This window comes from Poromitra crassiceps (assembly GCF_964638095.1).
Source record: "Poromitra crassiceps genome assembly, chromosome: 7".
NCBI classification, from domain to species: Eukaryota; Metazoa; Chordata; class Actinopteri; order Beryciformes; family Melamphaidae; genus Poromitra; species Poromitra crassiceps.
In genome coordinates this window covers 23,837,060-23,863,638 of record NC_139628.1, presented here as the reverse complement: position 1 = coordinate 23,863,638, position 26,579 = coordinate 23,837,060, and the positions used below count along the sequence as shown (strand labels likewise).

The window sequence follows — 26,579 nt, the reverse complement described above, 5'->3', positions numbered from 1 at the left end:
ACGGCGGACAGAGACAGAGCAGATCCTGATCCACATCTTGAACCTTACAGCTGGATCTACAGGTAGGCTAGGCTTCTCTTCAGGTCCTGTCTCTGCACATTACAACACAGAGCTGATCGCATCAGAAACCAGCTAGCAAACCGCTGAGAAAACGGGACAAGACTGCACATCGATAAATGTCAATTTTCTGTTGTTTTTAGCTCTTTAAAAGATGTCGAAGAAATGGTTTGTTTTCGTCTAGAATGAAGTTTAGCAACGCAGCTACCTCTTTGGTTTATCCGTATGTTTTGACGGCAGCTGTTCTGCATGTTAAAACATGTAGTAACGCATCTAGCAGGCAGTGCACGCACTGGTGTCAAACGGGTCTGGGTCAGAGAACGGCAGATGTTGATGTTGAAGTCGCGTCCAGTGTTCACATACAAATCGTTGAACACATTTCATCACCATCAGATTGAAGCAGTAGCCTATGTTAGCCTCAATAGCCTATGTAGTAAACACACCAAGCAAGCAACCTATCACGGGGGTTATGTTGTGTTTGTGCTACTTTATTCCCTAATACGCCTCCTGTTTCTGCTTCCTCTGCCTTCTCTCAAATTGCGAAATGACATTGATTTGAACGATCATTTATTGAGCCAACCTTTCATGTGATAGGCTAGTAGGCTACTGATTGATTTGAACCCAGATGGCCAAATGGGGCGCTAATGTCTGAACTGTGATCCTCTAACACAGTGAATGAATCTCAACCTTTTTCATATCAAAGAAAGACCCACATTTAGTCCTCATTGGAGCCATTTGATGACATTTTGTCTCTTGAACCCAACCAAATGTGAGAAAATCTTTATTGTCAGATATGATTTTGTCCCCGGGTGGTCCCCCGGACCCCACGTTGAGAACCTCAGCCCCAACAGACCAAACTCAACTCACCAGTCAAGTTGGTCCACATCCTATAAGACTTAAAGACCACAATGATACAAACAACAGAGGTGTGACAAAGTCAACTCTGCTCAAGTCCCAACTCAGTTTGAGTGAAGTCCCAGGTCTAAATGTAGATTACCAAGTCAAGTCAGAACAAGTGTCAATCAATCTATTAATTTAAATGAAACTAAATATCTTGGACTTTTCAATGCAAATGTAGTTTTTTTTTTTACTTAGATGTGAACATTTTAATTGAAAGTGCTTTTATTTTTCACTGGTTAACCCTTTTTCTTCCTCATTTTCACCTGCCATTACATATATGACAGTTATTATTACATCATGTAATAACTGAATTTGACATGCAAAGAGAGAATGCAGGTGAAAAACTCATGGGGTAATTCTGCTGGTTCACATATGAAAAATCCCAAAAGCACATGTAGAAAATTAAACTTGACTCTGATCCCCTTAGGGAATAGTCTCTTAAGCCAGTCTGTCTCTTCCACAATCTTGGAATGCTCCAGAGACAGTCTGTACTTCAGACCATTCACATTTTTTGGACAGAGGAAGTTGTCATGTTCCAAAGAAGAAAAAAGATCATATCAGAAGGAAGTTCGTTGGTATTCGACTCAACCAAAAATCTCTGAAACATAACCGAGGCAGGTGATTGGGGGAAATGACCGGATATCCCGCCTCATTTTGATCGGACATCCTGTCTTCTTCTCTCTTTTTTTTACCAACTTTGAGAGCTGCTGACATGTAAGCGGGAGCATTTGTAAATAGTGGGAGTCAACGTGCCTGAACTGAGAGACTATTTAGGAAATCAGGGTTGCCCAATCTCCCAAATAATTGGAAAATAGCAACGTTTGTGGACCAACATTGTTGCTATGTTACAATTTTGGCCCCCGAAATTGTAAAATGGTCATGTACGTTTCTACAGGGGTGGGGGTGGTTTACGGAGATTTTCCATTTCTAACCCCTCCCCCTACCCTAACCCCAACCCTAAAATCTCAGAACGTTACCATTTTACAATTTTGCAGCCGAAATTGTAACATAGCAACAACGTTGGTCCAAAACGTTGCTATTTTACAATTGTCTGTGAGACTGTGTTGGGTTGGGTTGAAAGTGCTTGGATTTAAGAACAGCTAATCGAGGCTTTCAAAGTCCTTGAAAAGTATCATTACGAAAGAGTGGGCAGCGTGGGAATACTCAGCACTATAGTAGTAAACTCTTTTTATCTTATTTACTCATGGATGCTATGTTGCCTTAACTGTGCGTTCAGATATATAGATGTTCTGCACTTGTGTTTCTCATATCACTATCAGCCATTCTGTCATAGAAAGATATTTAAGACCAGTCAAACTGTTGTTCTTTTCTTCATCAGCACATTTGCTGTGCATTCACATGTGGTTTTTCCATGTTTTATTCTCTCTTTTTTTAACCAGGTACATCACATTATATATGATCTAAACTTGTTTTAAAATGATCAAATCGATCAAATCAAATGTGATTTTTCCACATATCTTTTGGAATAATCTGGAATAAGTTCAAAATAAATAATAATAATAATCGTCTTTTGTGCAAATAGAACTCACATTGTTTTCCCGTTGTGTTGTGTGAGGAGTGATGTCTGTGGAGAAGCTGCAGGAGTACAGGGAGCGGATCCGGACCGAGCTGGACCGGGTCGTGGACTTCTGGCTCAAACACTCTCATGACACACAACACGGGTACGAGCCCCGCCAGCGGCCATGACACTCTCACAGTCCATGCAGTGTGTGTGTGTGTGGAGGGTTTGTGGTAGTGACTTTAACTTTAACCCTCTGTGTGTCTCATTGCAGAGGCTTCTTCACCTGCCTGGGGCGGGAGGGGAAGGTGTATGATGAGCTGAAGTATGTGTGGCTGCAGGGACGACAGGTGAGTCCGTCCAGACAGGTGCAGGTCTGGAGCCGGTCTAGCCACATTTGTTCCCTCGTCCGTGGCCTCGGGCTCAGGGACTGGGTCACAAAGCGTAGCTCTGCGTGATGGGAGGTACCAAGTGGAGGAAACGCTTCCATACCCGTTTCCGACGTCGTATCACAGATTTGAAGCACCTGGGAAGCAAAAAACATGATGAATACTCAAACTCCCAAGCTTCCTGTGGGAACTGGGATGCCTCTCTCCTAAATTCAGCACCCGGCTGTCGAAAGACTGGATTTAAACGGTTGTTTCACAGTGGAATATTTTAACACCTCGTCCTCGAGACAAACTACTGACATCCGTAAGAGGAATATTATCTATTAGGGCTGTGGCGATTCACTTATCTCCCGATTCGATACTATCACGATTCTTGGGTGCCGATTCGATTTATATTGCGATTCTTAAGTATTGCGATTCTACGATTATTGCGATTCGATATTACGATTTATTGCGATTTTTGTTTATTTTTTTCTTTTATTTTTTCAGTTTGTTTGCTTTTTTACACTAGATTAGAACATGGGAAAAGTTGAATCATACACTAGAGACTGTATATTATATATCATGAGTAGGGCTGGGCAATATAGTTAAAAACAGGGGCGGACTGGGATCATAATTCAGGCCGAGCATTAGATACCAAGCAGGCCAGGCCGATATGGGCCGACGTGTGTGAAATTTGGGCCGTTTGAAGCCCAATTTGGGCCGTTTGAAGCCAGATTTGGGCCGTTTGAAGTCCAATTTTACAATGAGATGCACCTACTTTAACCCTGAAGTGTAATTATTACTTCAGACTAACTAATAAAGTAATAAAACCACTAGTAAACCAGTAGGCGGCGCCTGGCCTGCTGTTCAGTAGCCTGACTGCAAGCACCCAATTTTTTTTTCTTTTTTTTTTTTCTTTTTTTGCGATTATCGATTCTGGAATAAAAGATCGATTCAAAAAATCGTGACATTAAAAATCGCGATACTTAGGTGAATCGATTTTTTCCCCCACCCCTATTATCTATATATCTATGGAGCATGTGGGCTCTGTTCTCTGTTTCAATTTTGTCCCGGAAGTGATGTCACCCAACTGGATGTAATCAGTGATGTCACTGCATTGTGACATCACTGATGATGTCATAAGTGATGTCACTCAACTGGATGTGATGTCATGCAGTGATGCCACTTGGGCAATTGTGCATTGTGACATCACTGATGATGTCATAGGCATTGTGACATCATCAGTGATGTCATAAGAGCACAGCGGGCCGAGGCCGGGCAGCGGGCGAGCTGCATGAGAGCTGCGTATGCGAGCTGCAGGGCGGTACCTCACATTGGAGAGCAATGCTGTGTGACCGAGTCCCAGAGTCAGAGCGGGTGGACGAGGGAACAAATAAGGGTAGAGCCGGTCGGGTCAGAGCAGGTCAGACACGTCGAGCAGGGTTAGAGTTGTTCAACCACTGGGTTCATACAGGTGCTGGAAAATCCTGAAAATAATAACATTCTAATGTGGTATTTTCAAGGTTTGAAAAGTGCTTGGATCTTGAATAAAGTGCTTGAAACAGCTTTACTTTGATAGTAAATCGTTAGGTCAGTGACACGTTTTGAAACTTGAAAGCTTGTTCTGTTTTCCTTTACATTTCTCTCCCTTCTGTAAAATGCAGTGCCAAAACCTAATTGTCATTGTTTATAGCACAATAACATCTGCTTTAATGTGATGAAGAATGGTTTGACATCCAGGCTTGTGTCTCCTGCAGGTCTGGATGTACTGTCGCCTCTACCGCACCATGGAGCGCTTCCACACGCCCCAGATCCTCCACGCTGCAAAGGCTGGTGTGTGTGTGTGTGTGTGTGCGTGCGTGCGTGCGTGCGTGCGTGTGTGTGTGTGTGTGTGTGTGTGTGTGTGCATGCACCTGTGTGTGTGTGTGTGTGTGTGTGCGTGCGTGTGTGTGTGCATGCATGCACGTGTGTGTGTGTGTGTGTGTGTGTGACGTGTGTGTGTGCGTGTGTGTGTGTGCGCGTGTGCGTGTATCCTGTTCAACTGGTTTTAAACTGGTTGAGGTTTAAATGGGGGGTGATGATCTGGCTATTCCTAGTATTTCTGCTGAGGTGAGGTGTGGTGATCACAGTAAAAAGACTAAATCATTGTTACTGTGCCGTTTCCTCACAGTCTCAGTTTCTATGTAGTCACTGGACTGTCTGAAATCGACCAATTAGCGCTTAGAGGAGGGCGGGCCTCCCAGCATGGCCGTCCTATCAGAGTAGTCCTTAGTATACGAAGCTGCTTATGTGAAACAACCTATTTCGTTGTCGGTGGAAAACAAACACTGGGAAATGAATAGCTAAAGCTATAACTCTACCATTTTTACTGAAAATCATTTCAGTTGTATTTTGTAGACACCAGATACTTCTATAAAAGTTGTGAAAATGCACAAGGTAGCTTTTAGTCTCTTGGTCCGTGCAGCAGATGGCTCTTCACCGCTGTGTGTTTGTCCCTTGTTGACTCAGGTGATTAATGTTAGTCCTGATCAACACTTGGCCTGTTTTCACAGAATGCTGCCTCATGAGGACACAGTGTTAATATAACACCATCTGTTAATGGAAAAAATCCACATCAAAACACCTTTACACCCTCTAAATCTTCTAAGTCCATAAAATAATAGCCAAGTTGTCTCTTTTAAAATAGTTTTTGGTGATGTTGTTTTCATCTCTGGCTCCATTCAGTAGTTAGTGTGCACAGATTAGTAAACCGTGCCACAACGTGCCACAACCTGTTTTAGGCGTTTAGCCTTCAAAATAAATTATTTTTTATTTAATCGTCAAATCCAACAAAGGAGGACCTACACATTGTAGATGAATATTTGGGTAATGCTGATTTTGAGGGCCTGCCATAATCTTTCTTAAACAGCTTGGGCCTGTTACCCTTTGTTCACACCAGGTGCTATGCAGAAGCAGAGCTGAACAGAAGCTGAGCTCAGGCTAAACCGGTCACTCAAGAAGCACTCTCTTTTCCTCAGCGCCTCACTCGACGCTGCCTTGCCCCCGCCCACAACTTGTATTGACTTCATGCCTGGCAGCTTCATGCTTCACCCTTGGAAAATAGAACAGAATCCTGAACGATCGCTTCAGCACAGCTTCAGCGTGGCACGCGTGCGGCTGGTGTGAACGGTCTCGCCTGTTAACAATGTCGCCGAAATGAAACTGCGTGGCTTCAGCGTAGCTTCAGTGTGGCTTGAGCGTTGCTTCAGTGTATGGTGGCTTAGCATGTAGTGAAAGTACATGCGTTACACTGGCCAGAATAACCGGAAAACTAGACTTCCGGTTTGAACGTTTAGCCTTCAAAATAAAAGCGCAAAAGTTAATGTGCAGTTCACTAACTATGACCAAGCCACAAATAACTGATAGTTTGTTAGGGAGAATGGGGATGAAGGGATGGGGGAAGGGATGGGGGAAGGGGTTGATGGGATGAGGGGATGGGATGAGGGATGAAGGGATGAAGGGATGAGGGATAAGGGGGTGAGGGATGAGGGAAGGGATGGGGGGAGGGGGTGATGGGATGAGGGGATGGGATGAGGGATGAAGGAATGAGGGATGAAGGGATGAAGGGATGAGGGATGAAGGGATGAGGGGGTGAGCGGATGAGGAATGAATGGATGACTTGGAGGAAGTATGAGTAGATGTCTCGAGGAACCAGGGAGTGAGACTCTGGATGGGGGAACTGCCTCGGCGATGGAATCTTCATGGTCTTGATGGCTCCATCTTATCCCCAAAAGAACTTCATTGGCTGAGATGAGCATGGGCATTACGGACGTCACTGAGGTTGCTATGGATGTAGCTGTGGTAGGCTTGGGATGACCAACGGCCTAGGACTTTGATGGTGTGATCAGGGATACCTTGCCTGGAGGCTGAAGATGCAGCTCCGATGCGGAAAGAGTGGCCAGAATATAATTCAGGCGATATTCCTGATTTTGAGAGGACTTACGGGAAGATGGGATGTGAGGTTCCGAGTCGATCGGATTTTGAGTTTGTAGATGATGTCGGAAGTATGAATTGTAAGGTCGGAAAGACTTGCATGTCGAGGTGGATTGGAGATGGACGTGGTTGAGTTGAATTCTGAACGTCTGAAGAAACGTGGATCTGAGGGTTGCGTTGGAGACGGGGATGAGTACCCTGTGCGGAGGGTGTTGATGTTAAGTGTTGAAGTTAATCGTGGCTCTGCCTTTCCGCAGGCTGATGAGGGAAAGGGAGATGGCAGGACGTAGGCGCCAGTGAGTAGTTGACAGGGGAATTGATGCTATTGAAGTAGATGTGGATCACGAAAGTTCTGATGTGAAGAGAGGAATGGGCGTAGGTGATGAAGTTCAGATGGTGAAGACGTCCGATAAAGGAAACGATAAGTTGTAACGTGTGAGGACGGACTTGAAGCAAGTCCATCCTGTGGGGTATGATGACGATGTTCTGGGAGCTAGGTTGTTGAGGATGGCTTGTCAGGATGCTGAGGTCAGGTGCTGCAGCTGCGAGTTTTAGTTGAAGATGGGGGCTAAATTGGAACTGGAATTAGTCGGAGACTGAAGTAGAGTTTGAATTTCTGGAATGAGACACTGGTCGGAGAATCAGTGATGGAGTTTTGTAACTGGAAATGTGAGCGGTACGGATGATGAATTGATGCTGGGCTGAGATCGGGATAAGGTAATGTGTGATTTGCAAGATGATGATGTTGACTACTGCTGTGTTGTCTATGTAGATGACCACTTGTGCCCCCAAAGAAGTGCTGCAACCAAGATGGGATCCAACTTGTGGATAGCGGCTGAGGGGGAGAGTAGAGCGAACTCAGGTGGCCAGTCGGATGCGCTCCACCTCCCTCCGTGGTAGCCGGCGAATCCGATGTATGGTTTTGCATCGGTGAACAGCTGGATGTCCAGGTTGCGTGAGATCATCGTAGAAAACGATGTGCCGTTCCAGGAGGGGCAGTATTGCTATTGCCATGTCTCCGTTTTACAAGCGTTGTCTATGGCAAATTGGCAATGTGGTCAGATGTCGTCGTGGATGAAGATCGCATCCTGGGAGGGAGCCCGCTGGGCTCGGTGTCCCAGGATAACGGACGATCTCCATCCACCCGCGGCGAGCTTCAACGCAGCAGCAGATGGCTCGTCAGATGTCGTCGAGGTCGTCGTGGATGAAGATCGCATCCTGGGAGGGAGCCCGCTGGGCTCGGTGTCCCAGGATAACGGACGATCTCCATCCACCCCCAACAAGCTTCAACACAGCGGGAGATGGGCTGGTCAGATGTCGTCGCAGATATAGCTGTGATATGCTGAAGCGGCTATGTACAGGAGGTGGGAGAGGGAGGATCATCCTTGGGGAATGATGGGGATGGCGTAGACGAGGTGTCTGAGCAGGGCGAGGAGTTGGCATTTGGTACATGTAGCAGCAAGGAGGTAGCTGACTGAAGGTTCTGAGATGACCTGGATGCCTGGCTGGAAATCGTGAGAGAAACTGAAAATGAGGAAGTTTGACGAATTTAGGGTCTGGGTGTTGTTAAAAGGCATTGTATAAGGTGTTGATGTTGATTGGTGTGCAGGGATGCTTGGCATTCATGCTGAATGTTTGGTAAGGTAGTAAGGGTAGGTGTCCGTTCTCTGGAGCGGGTGGGGTGAGGGTGTTTTGAGTAGGATGGGTCCAATGTTGCTTTGTAATTCTCTGGAAGCATGATGGTGGAATGTGGAGGGTTGGAGTAGTTCAGCGAGGGCCATGTAGTTACCAGTTATTATCTGCTACCTGAGGGTGGATGAGACTGGAATTGGGCGTGGTGCTGTGGGTTGAACTGGAGGTTGAGCGGTGGTAAGGGTGAATAGGCTGGCTGCAGGTGGGGCTGAAGAGAATGCTGGGAAGCTGGCTGTAGGTGGCGCTGTGGAGAATGCTGGAAAGCTGGCTGATGGTGGAATTGTTGCAAAACCGGTTGCAGGTGGTGCTGTGGTTGAGGGTGCAGAGCTAAACAGAATTAAATACATTTGGGTGATGGGGAAGGGGAGGGGGGAGGGTTTGGGGGAGGGAGGGGAAAAAGGACAGGTTAGTAGGAAATGAGTTGATCGGAGCAACTGTTATGGAGGCTGAAGGAACCGCAGTAGCCGGTGGGTTGATGTTAACACTGGCAGAAGGAAGGGAAGAAGAAAGGATGTTGGGATGAGGGGGTGCATGTGCATGGGGTGATAGTGCAGCCTGCGGACATAGGGATGAGAGAATTGAAGCAATGAGGTTAGACAAAGCAGAAACAGAGGGAGCAGGCACGGGGGGGGGGGGCATTCTCGCCCTCCTGACTGAGGCTGCCAGAATGGCTGCAGGAATGGCTGCCGTCTGCTACGCTGGACTGGCATGGGACTTGGAAAGAGTGGAAAACATGAAGATGGACTGTGTGCAACTGTGTACAACTGTGAAACGTGTATTCATGGAATGTAAATGTTACGCACGAGAAAGAAAAAGGCTGTATGCTGCTGTATAGGACGAGTCAACGTGACTTCATTTGCCACCCATAGTTAATAGTATGAGCTGTGCCAACAACGTTAACATCCCGAAACTATACATCACATCGCTTATATTTTGATATTCTGAGTGAGAGCAGAACTAGCCCGAGAGTCTGATGTATAATATATACGTGTCGTGTCAAAATTGTGTGAACTGTCTCAGTTCTCCAAATGCAAACGGAGTCAAGCCAGCTAGAGCAGACACTCGCACCTCGCACCACTTGGGCTCCATAGGGTTCGAACGCCGCTGCCACCCAGTGAGCGGCCCGTTCATCAAAATGCCGCTCGGCTGATCCCTCACACTAAGCCTGGGCACAAAGACTAACAATGAAGAGCCTGCTGAATCCACTGAGAATCAGTGTTGGGCAAGTTATTCTTCCTATTGTTATTGTCATCTATAATGGTTGGTTATTTGCATAAGACAACGGTTTGATTAGGAAATTATTGTATAAACTATGTGCTTTGATTTAATAAAATGCAACTCAATTTGTAACTTGAGTTACTGATGAAGTAACTGGTATATATTACTGAAATCCTATAAGTAATAAGTTACATTACTGAGTTACTCCTAAAATAATATATTACATGTAATATGTTACTTTGTAATGAGTTACCCCCAACGCTGCTGGGAATCATGCAAGGACTGTGCTGGCAGTTCTTGAATTCACACCATAAAACACCATAAACAGTAATATTTCCGACCAGTGAGAGGCAGCAGTGTGCCGTAAGGCATCAAGTCTGCCGGAAAACTATAATAATGAGAAGAAGAAGAAGCTGCACCGCGCTGCAGCGTCGGTCAGCGTGATGACGTCATCCGGGATCGCCGTGGTGTTGCCGGAAGCGCCCGGTGGCTTTGGGTGCTGGATGATGACGTTGTTGATTGATGAAGTTTGGTTAGCAACCAAACTTTTTGCAGTGATCACTGCGATGAAATGGTACCTTGTTTTTACGGATGGCAGCTGTCCCGTTGTTGACGTTTGTCGTCGGCATGATTTGTGTGTGTAGATTGAGATGAGACTGGATTACCGTGAGTTTGGCCACGTCGGCTAAACGGTGATGATTGCCTTGTGTGGCTACTAGATGGCTAGTAGTAGCGTTGGCACTGCTGTAGGTTTGAGCCATGGTTTGGGCATACCGTTGGGAAGGCTTGTGAATCTCCGAGCGAAGACGAGGCGGCAGGTCGGAACGACGGGCCGGAGGCTCGTCGGCAGCATTGCATTGCAAGTGAGATGAAACCTGTGTGGGTCCTCGCCGACGCCAAGCAAGTCGTTGCTGTCAGAGAGGTGGAACTGGAACGTGGATTCCATGACAGTCAGGTAAGAGCTGAAGTTTCGTGTTGTCTGTCTTGGAGTGAAACTCAGAATGAGTTTGGTCTTGAGACGAGAGAAAGGATCTTGGTTTGGGGCGTATATATAGGTGGAGCGAATGATTGAATCCGGGCGGAGCAAGGGATTGCCTGATTGAATGATTGACTGAGTGGTTAGTTGTGGCATGGCCTTGTTCCCGAACTTTAGTTATAATGTTATTATAACTTCATATATGCAGTGTTAAACCAATTAATTTGTATTTAATCATCAAATCCAATAAACAAGGATGCAGCTTAATATTAGATGTCATCATAATAATCATGATGATGATGAAAAAAAGTCCATAATAGGTGTTGTTTACAACTATGATTGGACTAGATTGGACACTGCACAGTTCAGCTTTCATTGCTACTGCAAAAGTTGTATTTAAAAAAAACTCCTACAGACATGTGAATCTGAGGGTGCGGCTTGCTAATCTGTGGGCACAGATTTCAACTTTTCTTCTTCTTCTTCTTCTTCTTCTTCCTCTTCTTCTTCTTCTTCAGGTGACCCCAGGGGGCTCTGTAGTAGTCACATTTCAGTCGGTGGTGCAAACACTGCACTCTCGCATAACTGGCGAAAATGTACTACCAACGGGGGGCGGGAAGCGTATAAAATAGCACCTGGCTTGTATTGGTACATGTATCGCTGAGGTAATGTTTTCCTCTGGGGTTGTATTTCAGGAGGAGAGTTCCTCAGGAAGTTCGCTCGTGTTCCCAGTAGTGACGGCAGCGTCTCGTGGAAGTGTGCCTTCTGCCTGACTCGTGATGGGAAGGCGGTGAAGGTCCAGAGGACCATCTTCAGCGAGTGCTTCTACGTCCTGGCCCTGGACGAGCTGAGCCGCGTCACTGGAGACACCGACATGCAGGTACACAGAAACATGGAGGCAACCATACCAGGAGCACACTGAGCGTTTGTTTGAGTTCTCACATTAATCTCAGGAGCTCCGAGTTTCAGTTAGAATTCAGACATTTAAAGTTCAATTTCTGAGGGGAAAAAAGTGGAGTGATGAGAAAATAGTTCGAATTCTGTCTTTAAAGTCTGAATTATGAGTTTCACAAAAATCAGAATTAAGATAAAAAATAATAATGATGGGTTTTAAAAAGTCTGAATTATTTGTTTTTAAAAACTCGAGATTCGGGTAGCCTTCTATGAATATTAAGAGTGATCTAGGATTAACAAACAGCGCAGGTTCGTCATTTCTTTGGTGAAAGTTTCTGCACCCTCATCTTGGTGTGAGCATGGATTATATGGATGAGGACTGTTTGACCGCTGAAGGCACATGTTCTGTTACTGAACACATGTTCTGTTACTGAACACATGTTCTGTTACTGAACACATGTTCTGTTACTGAACACATGCTCTGTTACTGAACACATGCTCTGTTACTGAACACATGTTCTGTTACTGAACACATGTCCTGTTACTGAACACATGCTCTGTTACTGAACACATGCTCTGTTACTGAACACATGTTCTGTTACTGAACACATGTCCTGTTACTGAACTCATGTCCTGTTACTGAACACAAGTTCTGTTACTGAACACATACCCTGTTACTGAACACATACCCTGTTACTGAACACATGTCCTGTGACTGAACACATGTTCTGTTACTGAACACATGTTCTGTTACTGAACACATGTTCTGTTACTGAACACATGCTCTGTTACTGAACACATGTTCTGTTACTGAACACATGTTCTGTTCCTGAACACATGTTCTGTTACTGAACACATGTTCTCTTACTGAACACTGGGAATTCATTGTTCGATGTAATTTGCTGTGTTGTTATCAGTCTGTCGTTTGTTCTTTATGTGAAACTTTGTGTGCTGCTGTCTTGGCCAGGAGCCAGGAGGACTCCCTCAAATCACATTTTGGAACACTGTAATATCAGGCTGTAAACTTGTCCACTGTAAAATATGCTGTGTTCAGGATCTGTGTGTAAAGAAGAGGAGGAAAGATAACATTTCTTGATATTGGAACAAAAGTACGTAACATAGCCTCCATAGATAATTTAAAAAAAAGGGCCAGTCTGGATCCATTCTGACAGAGAGGCCTCAGGCATGATAAGTTAAGGCAAGATAAGTTAAAGGGACAGCTCACCCTAAAATCCAAAATTACATATTTTTACTCTCACCTGTACTGCTATTTATCCATCATTTTGTGTTAGTTGCTGAGTTTTGGAGATATCAGGCGTAGATATTTCTGCCTTTTCTCCAATACAATGGAACTGGATGGCACTCGGCTTGTGCTGCTGATACCTCCAAAACTCAGGCAACCCACACAAAAAAATCTAGATGGATAAATAGCACTACAGGTGAGAGGAAAAAAATATGTATTTTGGATTTTAGGGTGAGCTGTCCCTTTAAGGCACAGAGATTAGAGGCTGGAGGTGGTTTGTGCTCTCACATGTTGCTGTGACCTTGGCTTGGCTTGGTGTTGTATCATCTTGGCTTGGTGAGTGTTGTATCATCTTGGCTTGGTGAGTGTTGTATCATCTTGGGCAGTGCTGGCGAAGGGAGTTGTGCCCTCAGTCAAGGTTGAGATAACGCTTGCAAAGATTGACATACAGTACCATCAGCGGTGGTGTTAGTTAGATGGACTTCCCATGGCAGTGGTGTGTGTCAGGTTTAAAGGAGGACTTACCCCCTAGATATGTATTAGAACAGTGATTTGAAAATACCTATGGAAAAAACCAAGAAATGACATATGCTCTTGTCTATACTGGACTCTTTGGCTGTGTTCAAGTCAAGATTATTTTTCGGAAATCGACGCCATTACAGTTTGCCTACTGCCTCAAAAATAATTTATTTGAGAGGGGCAATATCTTTATAAATATCAACAACTAGCCAACGCTGTTGGTCTGTATGGAAACAGAAAATCTGAAAATGGTTGAAAGTTATATCAATTTGGTAATTCAGTGGCGAACTAGAAATTTAATTATTTTTCTGCATGTATCTCTATGGCAGGGTGTCAAATTACGTTACGAGAGCAAAGTGACATGGGCTCGTTAACAGCAGCACACCCACAATAGGACAAACCTCTCGCTCTGGGGTAACACAATGCGAGATTTCTCCACGTAATTCCCTCATCTAACTAGAGATAAACCGCGCAATGAAATCCGTTTTTAATTTGCGTTTTGGGGCTTTTCGTGATTCTTGTTGAAAGTTACAACACCTCTGATTTTTCCTCTCAGGGCGCAGGCAGAGCAGGACAGAGCTCTTCTCCTCCTTGGAGCACACACACACAGACAGAGCCAGTTGCTCTGCTCTGCTGACTTTCATTTCCTGAGAAGTTGGCGTTGCTTGTACACAGTGATGATATTATATTAGCCGATATGTTTAGAGAAGCTTTGTCACGTTGTCACGTCGTAGTATAGCGTTATACCTTACATTCCCGCTAAACTGCGACGAGATTTGTTTGCTGAAATGTCAGACTGTTGAAAGCCCCCGCCTCTCACTGCTGCTGTGTGCTGCTGCTGCTGCGGGTGCATGAGCGAGCAGACTCTCCCGTTTGACTGGCCGAGAGAAAGTGCTTCCAAGTCGGACTGATAGCCGCGGAAATGTCAGACTGTGCACAGAGAGCCCAGCTGCTGCTGCGCGCGCATGAGGTTTTACAGTACGACTCTCTCCCGCCTGCCTGGGCTGGAGACAGTGCTTACAACTCGGACTGATAATATAAACATCATCATTCGAGCTTATCCAGGTAATATATTAATAAAGTAGTGACACATTCAGCGGGAAACTAACTATAATTAAGACATGTGCCAACTTTGACGACGTTTGGTGGTTCAGTATTTTAAGAGCAAACTTCAATAGGAATAGGCTTGGAGTTCTGAGGAGCCGAAAGGGTACAGGGGGGGTAGGGGAGTAATTATCTTGAAATCCCATAGTCTTTGGGGGCACTGTGACGTCAGTGTGCCCCTAATCTCCCATTCATTTGAGAAAAAAAAGCAGTGTTCGACCCTTAGAGGGCGCTTATGCCAGTTATGCTGCTGAAAAATGATACAAATGGTAAAATGGCAACAGTTTGGTGTCAAATGTGGAAATTCTGACCAGAATTCTTCACACATCACCCCCAAAGTCATATATATTGGTTAAAAGCTGAAAAAAAGTGTTTTGGTGGTAAGTCCTCCTTTAAGCTAGGCGTTGGTGTTGTAACTGCACCAGTCAAACTGACTGTGAAAGGGTCAGAAGGATCAGAGTGAAGTTAGAGTTTCCACAACAATCTGCTGACATGACGAAAGCTGACATGCTGCGTGTGCAGTGACGGAGACAGGAAGGAGAACAGGAGATGAGCAGAGTCTGGAGTCCATCCTCTGACCTCAGCTCTGTCAAAGAGTAGAAGGCAAGAGATGAAACAGCGCTTTTTTGACAACAGTGCTGCCGCCATTTTGGCCTGAAAACGCCTCCTTGCACCAATGGGACAACAGCACAGAACCGTGACAGCCAGTAGAGGTGCGGGGGGGGGGAGTCGGGAGTCGATACAGCATACAGTAGTGTCGTGTAATTGTGTGTGGCAATATATTGTATCACAAAATTATATTATACAAATTGTCAAATGCATGCAACATTTATGACGTGTTTATGACAGTGTTGCTCAGTCTTTTGCTGCAAAAAAAAAAAGATTGAAGTGAGATGAACAGACTGGAAACTTTATCCCATTAGGTAAAACAGATGTTAACAATGTTTTTTTCCCCTTTGGGGACATTTGCACTTGAAAAAAGGTAATAAATCACAATATATCGCTTTTTGTTTTGCTTTTAACATCGCAATAATATTGTATTGTGACAGGGACACTCCCCCAAAAAACAATGCTGACTTACTTTGCACATGATCTCACACATATCAGAAAACTGTAAACACTTTTGCCGGCATTCATTTAGTTTGACAGTTATTGAGAGTTGATTTGAGTTAAGTTGTGCAGCAGTGATGTCATTCATGCACAAATGACGTCACTGGTTCCGTAATAATATCGTATCGTGGAGACTCTGGTGATTCACACCCCATCAGGCAGAGTAGGGTAGGTCTTGCTAAGAAGTGTGCTGCTCCCCATGTTGCAATGGATGGACCCGTTAGCCTTCAGTTCTTATCAATGTAAGCTCTTTGGCTGGACTGTGTCCTGTGCAGGCGGAGGCGGAGCAGATGATGGAGCAGCTGGTGCTGTGGGTGCGGGTGGACCCGTCGGGCCTGGGACGTCCCAGCATGCCCGGAGACAGCCCCGCCAGCGCCATGGCTGTTCCCATGATGCTCCTGTGCCTGGTGCAGCAGCTGAGCGAGGGGCGGGGCCACGAGGCCGAGCAGAGGTATGATGCGATACAGTAGTACTGAATACGCCTGTTTCACCCAAAGCAGCCATTTTGTGTCGAAAATGCAGGAAGTAACACGATATAAAGATTTAAAGGGACAGCTCACCATAAAATCCAAAATATATTCCCTCTCACCTGTAGTGCAATTTATCCATGAGTTTCTGCCTTCTCTCCAATACAATGGAACCGGATGGCACTCGGCTTGTGGTGCTCAAAGTGCCAAAGAAATACATTTGATAAACTCAACAGCAATAATGTCTCTTTCCAGAAATCATGACCCCGTTACTCAAGATAATCCACAGACCTTGTTATGAGCAGTTTCATGGAGGAACTATTTTCTTTTGACCGAACTACACCCGCTAGCTGCTTGCCAGTTCCTAAATGAGACTGCAAAAGAAAATAGTTCCTACATGAAACTGCTCACAGTACTGTTGTATTCACTGTTCAGGATGTGGTTGGGGTCAGAGGTGACCAGGGGGTTTTCAAAGTCTGTGACTGTGGGCCTCCCCCCAGACGAAGCTTGGAAAAAGGAGCCCCCCTCGTTCAATTCCTGGATGCCTATGGGATCATTATGTTATTTGATAACAATTGATCCAAGATAGCCTGATATTGCTGTTTAAAGGCCGGCTTTACCGTGGGGAATATGAATATATATTAATTCTTAAAAAATCTTAAATTTCGAATCCGTTGAAATTTTTGAAATTGCTTGTTCACAGCCAGAGAAAAAAAAAATGAAAAAAAAAAAAAAAAAAAAAAGGGCCAGGTGACGCGTTTCGACGCGAAACGCGTCACCTGGCCCAATTTTTTTTTTTTTTTTTTTTTTTTTTTAAATAAATTAATAATAATAATATTTGTATACTCGATCCAAAAGACCGAAGTCGGCGGAGAAGCCAAATCCTCTGTGTAGTTTTTTTTACAGACAGTTTTGATAAGGTCTTTCCAGGATAACAGATCATCTATCATTACACCCAAGTTATTTGTATGAAGATACCTGCTTGATGGTTTCAGGTACGAGGAGCTGGCAGCCTGGTGCGTCCAGCAGATCCTGCAGCACCTCCAGGTAACTGAAGACCAGTGGGCCCTGGCCTGTACCACAGCTACACACTGTTTTCCTCCGCTGTACATTTCACACCGGCCCTTGACATCAATGAAAGATTGTGAATTTGAGATGAAAATGCCTTGAAGGTTTTTGAAAGTAGACATGAATAGACATGGGTGGTAGAAAGTGTTTGAATTCATATATTTTGTGCAAGAATAGAAACATTAGAAATTTGATTTTTTTTTTTTTTTTTTTTTTTACTTAAAGCCCCACTCAGTAAGTTTTCCACTGCGCCATCTGCGTGCATTAGTATCGTTAACGATATCGCCGTTCAAAGTCAACAAAACACAGCGCCAGAAGCTCTATGTACATGTTGTGACATCGGGTACTCACCACGTGACGAAATAATAATCCATAGTCCCGTGAAACATCATTTTCGTAGCAAATCCGAATCGAGTTACTTCCTTGTATTCATTCAGACAGCGCTTCCGCTGTACAGCGCATGCGCGCGTCCTGTTTTTTTTTCTTTTTTCTTGCTCCGGGACGTTGCAGACAACTTGCTTAGTCCCAGTGCTGGCCAATGGAGGGCGGTGTGGGATAAATAAAGACGAGGGTCTCCCTATTACAAGTCAATCTACCATGTCCGGTGACTAAAAAGCTCTTATACTAATGTAAAAAATGTAAAAAATTTTACTGATTGGGGCTTTAACGTGTATCAAAGCACAGTAGAGAAGCGTTCACACATTCAAGCCTCTCTCTTTTTAATTGTTGCCTGTGAGCTTCTGTAAAGCTGCTACTTCCTTCTCATTGTAACAATTCTCAGTGTTGCAACAGTCATTGACCCTGATCAAACGATGCCATATTGGGTCCTTGAATGTGAGGGAATTGGGCCTGGGAAGTCCTTGAAAAGACCTTGAATTTGATGTTTAAGAAGGTGTGGGAACCTTGTTCACACAGCTCTTAGCTCTTCATGTGCAGAAGTCAAGTCTACTGAAGCCCTGAGAGGCAAGTGAGGAGGGGGATCTGGTGTTCCCTTGTCTAAGTCTGGCCAGGATCATCTTTCTATAAAGTTACTTTTTCTTTTAATCTACAAGTGTTTGTTGTAATACTCATTTCGTCCACAAGAGTGCACCACTATCTCATGTTCTAAATAGGACTACGTTTTTCTCTTCCAGGTGAGTTTAAATGTCTCCATGCACTCTAAACACAAGGTAGATAATGTGTTAGCAAGTTGTCACATTACCATCGTGTACTGTAATGTTACTTAACTTGCTAACAATCTAGATCAACAGACTTAGAAAATGGATCACCAGATTGTTTCCCCTCACTTGCCTCTCAGGGCTTCTATAAGTCCTAAATCAGTAGATTGAACTCTTAAACTTGAGATTAAACTCTACATTAAAGACTAGAGAAGAGAAATGTTAATATATAAAAAATATTGTGGGTCAAATGTATCTAATGTATCTATATCCAATGTTGTAGTACTACTACTACTACTTCTACTACTACTACTACTAGTAATAATAATAATAATAATAATTATTATTATTATAAATCAACTCCACTAATAATAATAATATTAAAAATCCATGGCGGGCAATCGGCCGCATTTGGCCCACAGGCCATAGTTTGGCCACCCCATTCTAACTGTATCATCTTTCAAGAGCCAACTGAAAACTGGCTTGACTTGATATTGTACATTTTGGACTTGGGACTTGTGCTCAGTAGAGCCTGACTTGTGTTGTGGTTCTGCAGAGAGACGGCACGGCTGTGTTAGAGAGCGTGTCACCGGACGGGGCGGAGCTGCCGGGCTGCCAGGGTCGCCTCCAGAACCCAGGTGAGTCCGTCCAAACTCCTCTACCTGACAGCTTAAATACTCTTAAAAAGTCAATTAATAAACAAAATAACTCCAAACAAACTTGTTGTATGTAATGTAAACTGATACAGTGGTATGATGTGATGCACAGACATCCATAAAGACCTTCCTACACTAAGTAAGTAAATAAGTAAATTTGATTTGTATAGCACTTCTCACAGAGAAAACTCACAAAGTGCTTCACAGGATTAGAATACAAAAACAACCAATCGATCAATAAATACAGGTAACAGTAAAATACAAAAAAAAAAGGCAACAACACACAGGACTACAGGCAATGAAAGGCTAGACAAAAGCCTGTCTAAGCAGAAGCGTTTTTAGCTGCTGTTTAAAAATGCCCACAGAGGACGCAGCTATCAGGTCATGAGGAAGAGCGTTCCACAACCTAACCTCACCTTTGGTTTTGAGCCTGGTGCGGGGAACAACTAATAAGCTCTGGTCAGCAGACCTCAGTGACCTGCTGGGAACGTGAGAGTGGAGCAGATCGCGCAGATATGCTGACCATGCTACACTCTATGAACCAGTCATTTAACCCCTTTAAAATAAAATTGTATTTCTTTTATTCATTAACTTACATTAATTCACACCTTAGTCCATGCAAAAATTAATTAAGAGAGTTATTAAGAGAGGAGATCCCATCAAAACGTGTTTTAGACAATGTTTATTGTAATATTTAATCATTTGATTATGTTTGCGACTTGACTCTGACTTGTACTTAGATTACTTGAAAAGGTTTCTAAAGTATTTGAGATCTTGTGTTTGTGTAAATGACTCAGATTGAAAGTGATGAGATATTGTTCCAGCAGACGACTGAATTTAAATTCTGATCTGTATGGAATGATTGGATTTATTGAAGTTGTTTATATAAATCAAAACTCCTGATGCTCTTACCAAGTTTCTAATCTGTTAAAACCACATTGCATTGAAAAGTATTGATATTTAGTTTTCTTTAAGGTATTAAATTGACACTGGACTCTTGATTTGTTCTGACTTGACTTGCTGTTCTACATTTAGACTTGAGACTGACTTGGACTGGAGCATCATTGACTTGATGACTTGTCTCCTGTGGTGGTCAGGTCATGCTCTGGAGGCAGGCTGGTTCCTCTTGCAGCATGCCACAGCGCGCGGCGACCAGACGCTCCAGCGCACCGCCGTGGACAAGTTCATGGAGCTGCCCTTCCAGCGGGGCTGGGACACGCAGCACGGGGGACTGTTCTACTTCCTGGATGTGGACGAATTCTGTCCCACTCAGGTAGGCTACACCAGGCTGTCTTTTGTCCCACTCAGGTAGGCGGCGGTGTGACCAAGGGGCAACCTCTGGGGATGAAAAAGGAAGTCAATGTGGAAGTGCCTTAAACTTGCATTCTTCCTAATGGCCAGCAGAGGGGCAACGCCACTGGCTGCACAAAGATGTCTGACTGTATGGAAGTCTCACTTGATTTATGGCCTCATTAAACATTTTCCTAATGAGTTTATGTCTCAATCTCTAGTTTCAAGTCTTCTTCAATAACAGCTTGATGTTCATTGTCTAAATTATGGTTTAATTTAGAGTCAAATAGATGATAAGCAGCTATGCTTTCAGGCGTGATTGTCCAGTGATCGTGCAGCTCGTCAATTACGGACCAATTAGCAGGCTGTGCTTCTCGTGCAAATATGGTCACTTCTGACACACACAAAAACAAGATGGCGACCATCAAAATGCCAAACCGAATGGTTTCAAAATGGGAGTCCACAAAGAAGAACTACTGTTATGTCTCTCTGTTTCAAAAGAAGTATCAAAAATATAATCTAAAAGCATATTCACTTGTATGATTATCATACTTTAGCAGTAGTGGAAAAAGTGGTAACCCTTCATTTTACAGGTCCCTAACAAAGTATGAACTATTTGTAATTAGACATAAACACCAAAGTAATTACACAGTAATTGCACCGATAGTTATACAATCACATTCTTGCATTCATATGTAGTCACATGCTACCGGACCTGTAAATTGAAGTGAATCAATTCAACTGTAGTTTGATGTGTAATTACTTTGCAATTACTTTGGTGTTCATGTTTCTAATTACAAATAGTTTCCCAAATGTCCAGCTCCAGTAGAAGTACTGTTAGTTTGCTAATATTTTACTTAAGTTGGAGTATAGGTACTGGTGTAAAAATCTCCTTCAGTAAAGTAAAACATGTCGTGTGTGTGTGTGTGTGTGTGTGTGTGTGTGTGTGTGTGTGTGTGTGTGTGTGTGTGTGTTTCTGTCTGTCTGTCTGTCTGTCTGTCTGTCTGTCTGTCTGTGTGTCTGTCTGTCTGTCTGTCTGTGTAGCTGGAGTGGAATATGAAGCTGTGGTGGCCACACTGTGAGGCTCTGGTTGCCTTCCTGATGGCCTACAAGCAGCTGAGGGAGCCACAGCTGCTGCACAGATTCAGCCAGGTCTACCAGTACAGCTTCAGCCATGTGAGAGAAAACCCTTCACTTTACCCCTTACTGTCTTTTAAGTATCCATAGCATGGCTTTAGAAGAGGAAGGTTTGTATCATGGGTTTCTAAGGGATTTACTCGTGGGTTGGTTCACACTGAGACTGAAATACGGGATTTTCCATGTCTTTTGTGTACGTTTACAGTTTATGAATGAGTTATTGAAGTGGAGCTGAAATGTACATTACATTAGAAAGTAAGGAGTCAAACATTAAAGCAGCTACGAGCAACTTTTTCGATTGTTATTAAACAGTATAAATTTAATATCAATGCATCACATCTTACCTCTAACGGTGAAAACACACCGCACGCGTCTCCTGCACGTAAGCTGCGCAGCGCGACCATTTGCGACCTTGTGCGCAGCCAGTTTTCATTAGGACACCATGTTATCAGATCTGTCAGTCCACACCGAATTGCGCGCAGCGCGCAGCGCGCCGCTCAGCTCAGCTCCGCGGACGCTCAGGGCCGCTCAGCTCAGCCTGGAGTTCTATTTTCCTGCGCGGCCGTCTGCGCCTGTGAGCGACTCTGTCAAGTTGAACAGATCAGATAAGGGCAGACAGGAACTCCGAAACCGGACATTCGTCAAATAAAACCAATTTCAAAGTGAAATAATGTTTATTTACGTTGTTGATTGCCCCTTTGGAAGTGTGAAAAGAGAGAAAGAGCAGTGGGAGAGGGGGAGCGGCTTCTAGGGGCTCGTTGCCTGCGGAGCAACAAGTAGAGAGCTAGGACTCGCCTTCTCTCTACAAGAGCACGCACTGGGAAAACGGGAGGAGAACAGACAAATGATGCAATTGCATTTTATAAAGAAGGTAGCCATTAACTGTTATCCCAAACATATTACTTTAGATATTTATGTCATCATTTACTTGGCCATGATAAGGAAGACAGGAGATCTGGGGCAAAATATATAGCGGACGAGCAGAGCGCGCAAAGAGAGCTGCGCTCTCTGTGTGGACACTTTAAGCCACTTCTGCGCGGAGGTGCGCTGCGCGGCGCATGCGCGCAATTTTCGCCTCTGGTATGTCCCCAGCGTAATAGTCGACGAGACCAATGCAGAGTAGTCTCGCTTGAACCCCGAGTGAATCGGCCAGTGTAGTCTGTCTGTGGCCAGGGAAGATCAGGAAGTGAAATGAAACGGTTTGCAGCAGCCACTTCGGCCATAACCACAAAATAACTTCCAAAAAACCTGTTAGAATATAACGAGAGATGTTCGCGAGAGTATGCGTGGCTTTCACATTGTTTATGTTATGTTGCTAGGCAGCGCGAACGCGGCAGGCAGGCAGCTCCGTTTCACTTCCGGGTTTCACTTCCGCGTTTCACTTCCGGGTAGCCGGGCCGGCGGTAAGGAGAGAGAGAGAGAGAGCCCCCTGTTGACGCGAGTTTACACAGACACAGACTTAATAATCATCCAAGGGAGCAATCTCTGATTCACACAGCTATGGTCTCAGCTACTATTATAGGTAAGATGTGATGCATTGATATTAAATTTATACTGTTTAATAACAATCGAAAAAGTTGCTCGTAGCTGCTTTAAGGGGAGTTTAATGATGTTTTGATGGGATCGCTTTAATTAATAAGTGTTTTAACTATTTGGTAACACTTTATAATAACTGCACACTAATAAGCATTAGTTAAGTATTCATAATTAATTCATCATTTATAAAGCATTGTTCATACATTACTAAGCATTAGTAAGTCATTCATAAACACCGTCATACAGGATTTATTCCTGATTGATAAGCTAATCTATAATGTATTTAACGATTGTATTTAATCTTATTTTTAAACTATCTTTAAGAGGATTTTGCATGAATCAAGGGGTGAATTCATGTAATTGTAATGTTGTTTACTGGATATAAAAATACAAGGAAATGTATGGAAATTAGCTAACAAGGTAAAAGTCATTTTTTTTATTTCAATGTTGACTTGAATTGAAGCTTGAAGAGAAGACTTGAGAATTGACCTGGGTTCTGGTGACTTGTTGGGACTTGGCATCAGACTTGTGCATCAAGACTCGAGACTGACTTGGGACTCGGTCAGCTAATCATGTGTTTGTGATTCTGTGCAGTTTTCGGATGCAGAGAGCGGCGAGTGGTTCGGCTATTTGACACAAGAAGGGAAAGTGGCTCTGGATTTTAAAGGTGGCCCGTTCAAAGGTCGGAACAAAACGAAACAACAAAAAACTCAAAAACACAACTGCAAAATTCAAAAATCAGCTGTCACACACTTTGAAGGTGACTAGCTTTCTCTTACTTCCTGCCTGCTTCAGGTTTCTTCCACGTTCCTCGCTGCCTGTACATGTGCGAGCGGATCCTGGACGACCTGCTGGAGAAGAAGGACCACTAAGCTTTCCGACATTTATCGGACTGATTCGTCGTACGAGAAGACGAGGGAAAGAAGCGGAAGATCAGGGATGAATGAAGTGTTCACAAGTTTCTGCGTCCAAAATGAGTTTCACTAATCGAGTTAAAATCAGCCATAAAGGAGCAGCGGCTGTCATTCCTCTTTTTTCAGGAGCAGACTTGATCGTTTTTCTTTGACTGCCGACGTCGTTGAATTGTTCACTGCCTGTGTTGACAGAAAATTCCAATTTCTCTGACTTGTACTCAGGGCCGGTTCGTACATATAGGCGACATAGGCGAGCGCCTAGGGCGGCACTTGGAGGGGCGGCAAATTGTGCGCCTTCACTTGCAGCAGCTCTCCAAATATTCTCCAGCGCTCTGCCTCTTCCATGCTCTTCCTCTACCCCCCTACTAGATCCATGCTCTCCCCGCTGTCCACGGCACGAACCGCCCGCCCTACTATGCCTCTGATTGGCTTACCCTGATATGCTTACCCTAACCCAACCAATCATCACTCCTCATGCCTAAACAAGCACTACTACTAGCCAATCAGAGGCAAAGGAGGGCGGGTCATCATGCCTTCTCCATCCCGCTTGATTGAGAAAAAGGGACACACAAGTAGACTAATTTCCATCATTAACTTTCGGTTAAGGTAGCCTAGGACATGTGCTCATATGTGTGTACCAGTAGGCCTATTAGTGTAGTCAGTAAATTAGCGCGATATTCTAACGTTGTTTCTGGGTTCCAAAACAATCTGTTTCCCTGTGCAGTGCGCAGTGCGCACTTTGCCTGCCCATTCATTGGAGAGACCAAAATTCCAATATACAATATGTGAAGTTTCTCAAAGTTGAAACTACCTCTGCAGTAGTAGCCTACAATGAAACCAGACAGACTGGCAACAATCTCCATATAAAATTAACTGGCAGAGAGAATCCTAATAGAGGATGATTGGATTTATTTAAAGACCTTTGCTGATGCTGGTGTCCACTTCTGAAAGGTAAACAAGCTTTATTTGCCAACAACTTGTAACAACAACTCACCTTTGTATATAGCCTAAATACATGTGAAAGGTACATGAAAGTTGAGTCTCACATTAATGTGCTTGCACCGCCGTGCGCACATGTTTTAAGCACATGAGAAAGTGGTAGATAAGAGAGATTTGCATAGTTTGAGGATCTGAAAAATGTGATTATTTGGAAAATAGCTGTGCTGTATCATGACTACTGTGGTTATTGGAGTTATTATGCAGACCTGTGGTGCGTTATTTTTGGTAGGCTATATGGATGTGCAAAATGCCTGCATATTGCATCATGCATAGCCTACTTTGATGATGGTGTTGCCAATTGGGGGCGGCATAATTTGTTCTCGCCTAGAGCGGCAGAATGGCACGCGCCGGCCCTGCTTGTACTCACCACTAGGAGGCGGACGTTAACGCTTTTTCCCACTCGGCAGCTCATATTTTCATCGTATGTTTGACTATTGAAGTCTCGATAATCAGGTTCTTGAAGCAAAGTTGCACTGTTTTACTACACTAGATACAATTGCCCTGAAATGTGTTGGTTAATTGAAAACGAATCACTTTAAAATGTGCCTTCTGTGTCCATCTGGAGTCGGCTGCTTCGGTCAAACTTTTTACGCTTTTTAGACTTTTCGTCCCAGTTTGCATCGCCACTGCAGCAAATCACACAAGCTGTTACAGATGATGTTTGTACGCAGATTGTAAAGCGGTTTGTTTTGTGGGGAAAAGGGACCAGACTGAGAAAATAATCATTAGTGTTGTTTATTTGCGTCATTCCAGTATGTGATGTTGTTTTGTTTACTAGTTGTTTCTTTGAGTCTCTGTGTCAATTCAGATCATTTTCAATGGTTCTCAATCTGGGTGGTCGGGACTCACCGGGGAGTCGTAAGATGATGTATGGCAATGGTTCTCAACCCTTTTATACGGTAGCATGACTAATTGAGTCCACATTAGGCCACAGACCCCGATTTGATGAGATTTTGTCTCAGATCCGAACCTGAGAATATTTGTTATTGTCCGATTTTGATTTTGTCCAGAATTCCATGACTGTCTGTATTGTAGGCAGAGAGATAACGAGAAACTATCACTCTTCTATATTGTCTAATTATGCTAACTTCTTGTCAATTAAATAATGCTGAATTTGAACAATTCATGAGTTTGCTGCGGACCCCCTGGAACCCACTCAAGGACCCCTGGTGGACCCCGGACCCCACGTTGAGAACCACTGATGTATGGTACAGGGAAAATATGTACTGTATACATGTACTGTATAATACTACCATTATAGTATAGTATGCATACTATACTGTATAATACTACTATATAATAATAAAAACAAACATTTTATTATGTCTATTTTGTGTGTTCTCTCTGTTCTTTTTCTTACTTACAGACCAGGGTGCTCCTCTGCCTCTGATATGAATTAAGAGATCATTAGGGGAAACATTTGCAACATTGCAAATGTCAATCATTTTAGTGAAAATCCGTACTTAACATCACCCGTGGCCGCGATTGTCAAGCTAACAAGCTATCTAGCTCACGTTAATGAGTACAATTTACAAGGTTAATTTACAAGTTTAGATCTCAGAATCTCTCCTTTTGGTCACACGTATTATAGGCTACTACTACTGCCATCTCCATTTCAATCAGGAGAGACTAGAGACCAATGAATAAAATTATATTTATTACAATAACGTGAATGATGCTTTACAGAAAGAATGATGAGAATAAGGTATTGTTATTAGTCTTTGGCGGTTAGACACCGCAGGGAGATCTTGAGAGAGCTGCATCAGCCCAGATCAGCATCCAG

General features: G+C 43.8%; 1 protein-coding gene across 2 annotated transcripts; it reads left to right on the top strand.

Moving 5' to 3' along the window:
- renbp (renin binding protein) lies at window positions 1–26,125 on the top strand. Of its 2 annotated transcripts, none has more exons than XM_083639632.1 (12): window positions 1–62; window positions 2,537–2,639; window positions 2,751–2,826; window positions 4,605–4,680; window positions 11,398–11,582; window positions 15,848–16,023; window positions 17,035–17,086; window positions 18,821–18,902; window positions 20,018–20,193; window positions 21,255–21,386; window positions 23,478–23,565; window positions 23,679–26,125. In XM_083639632.1, the coding sequence occupies exons 2-12, from the start codon at window positions 2,539–2,541 to the stop codon at window positions 23,753–23,755; spliced, it is 1,221 nt and encodes a 406-aa protein (XP_083495758.1). In that variant the 5' UTR covers window positions 1–62; window positions 2,537–2,538; the 3' UTR covers window positions 23,756–26,125. The 2 variants fall into 2 exon arrangements, with proteins under 2 accessions (XP_083495758.1, XP_083495759.1); XM_083639633.1 differs by having other exon boundaries at window positions 4–62; window positions 2,534–2,639.
- Window positions 26,126–26,579: the final 454 nt, after the last annotated feature.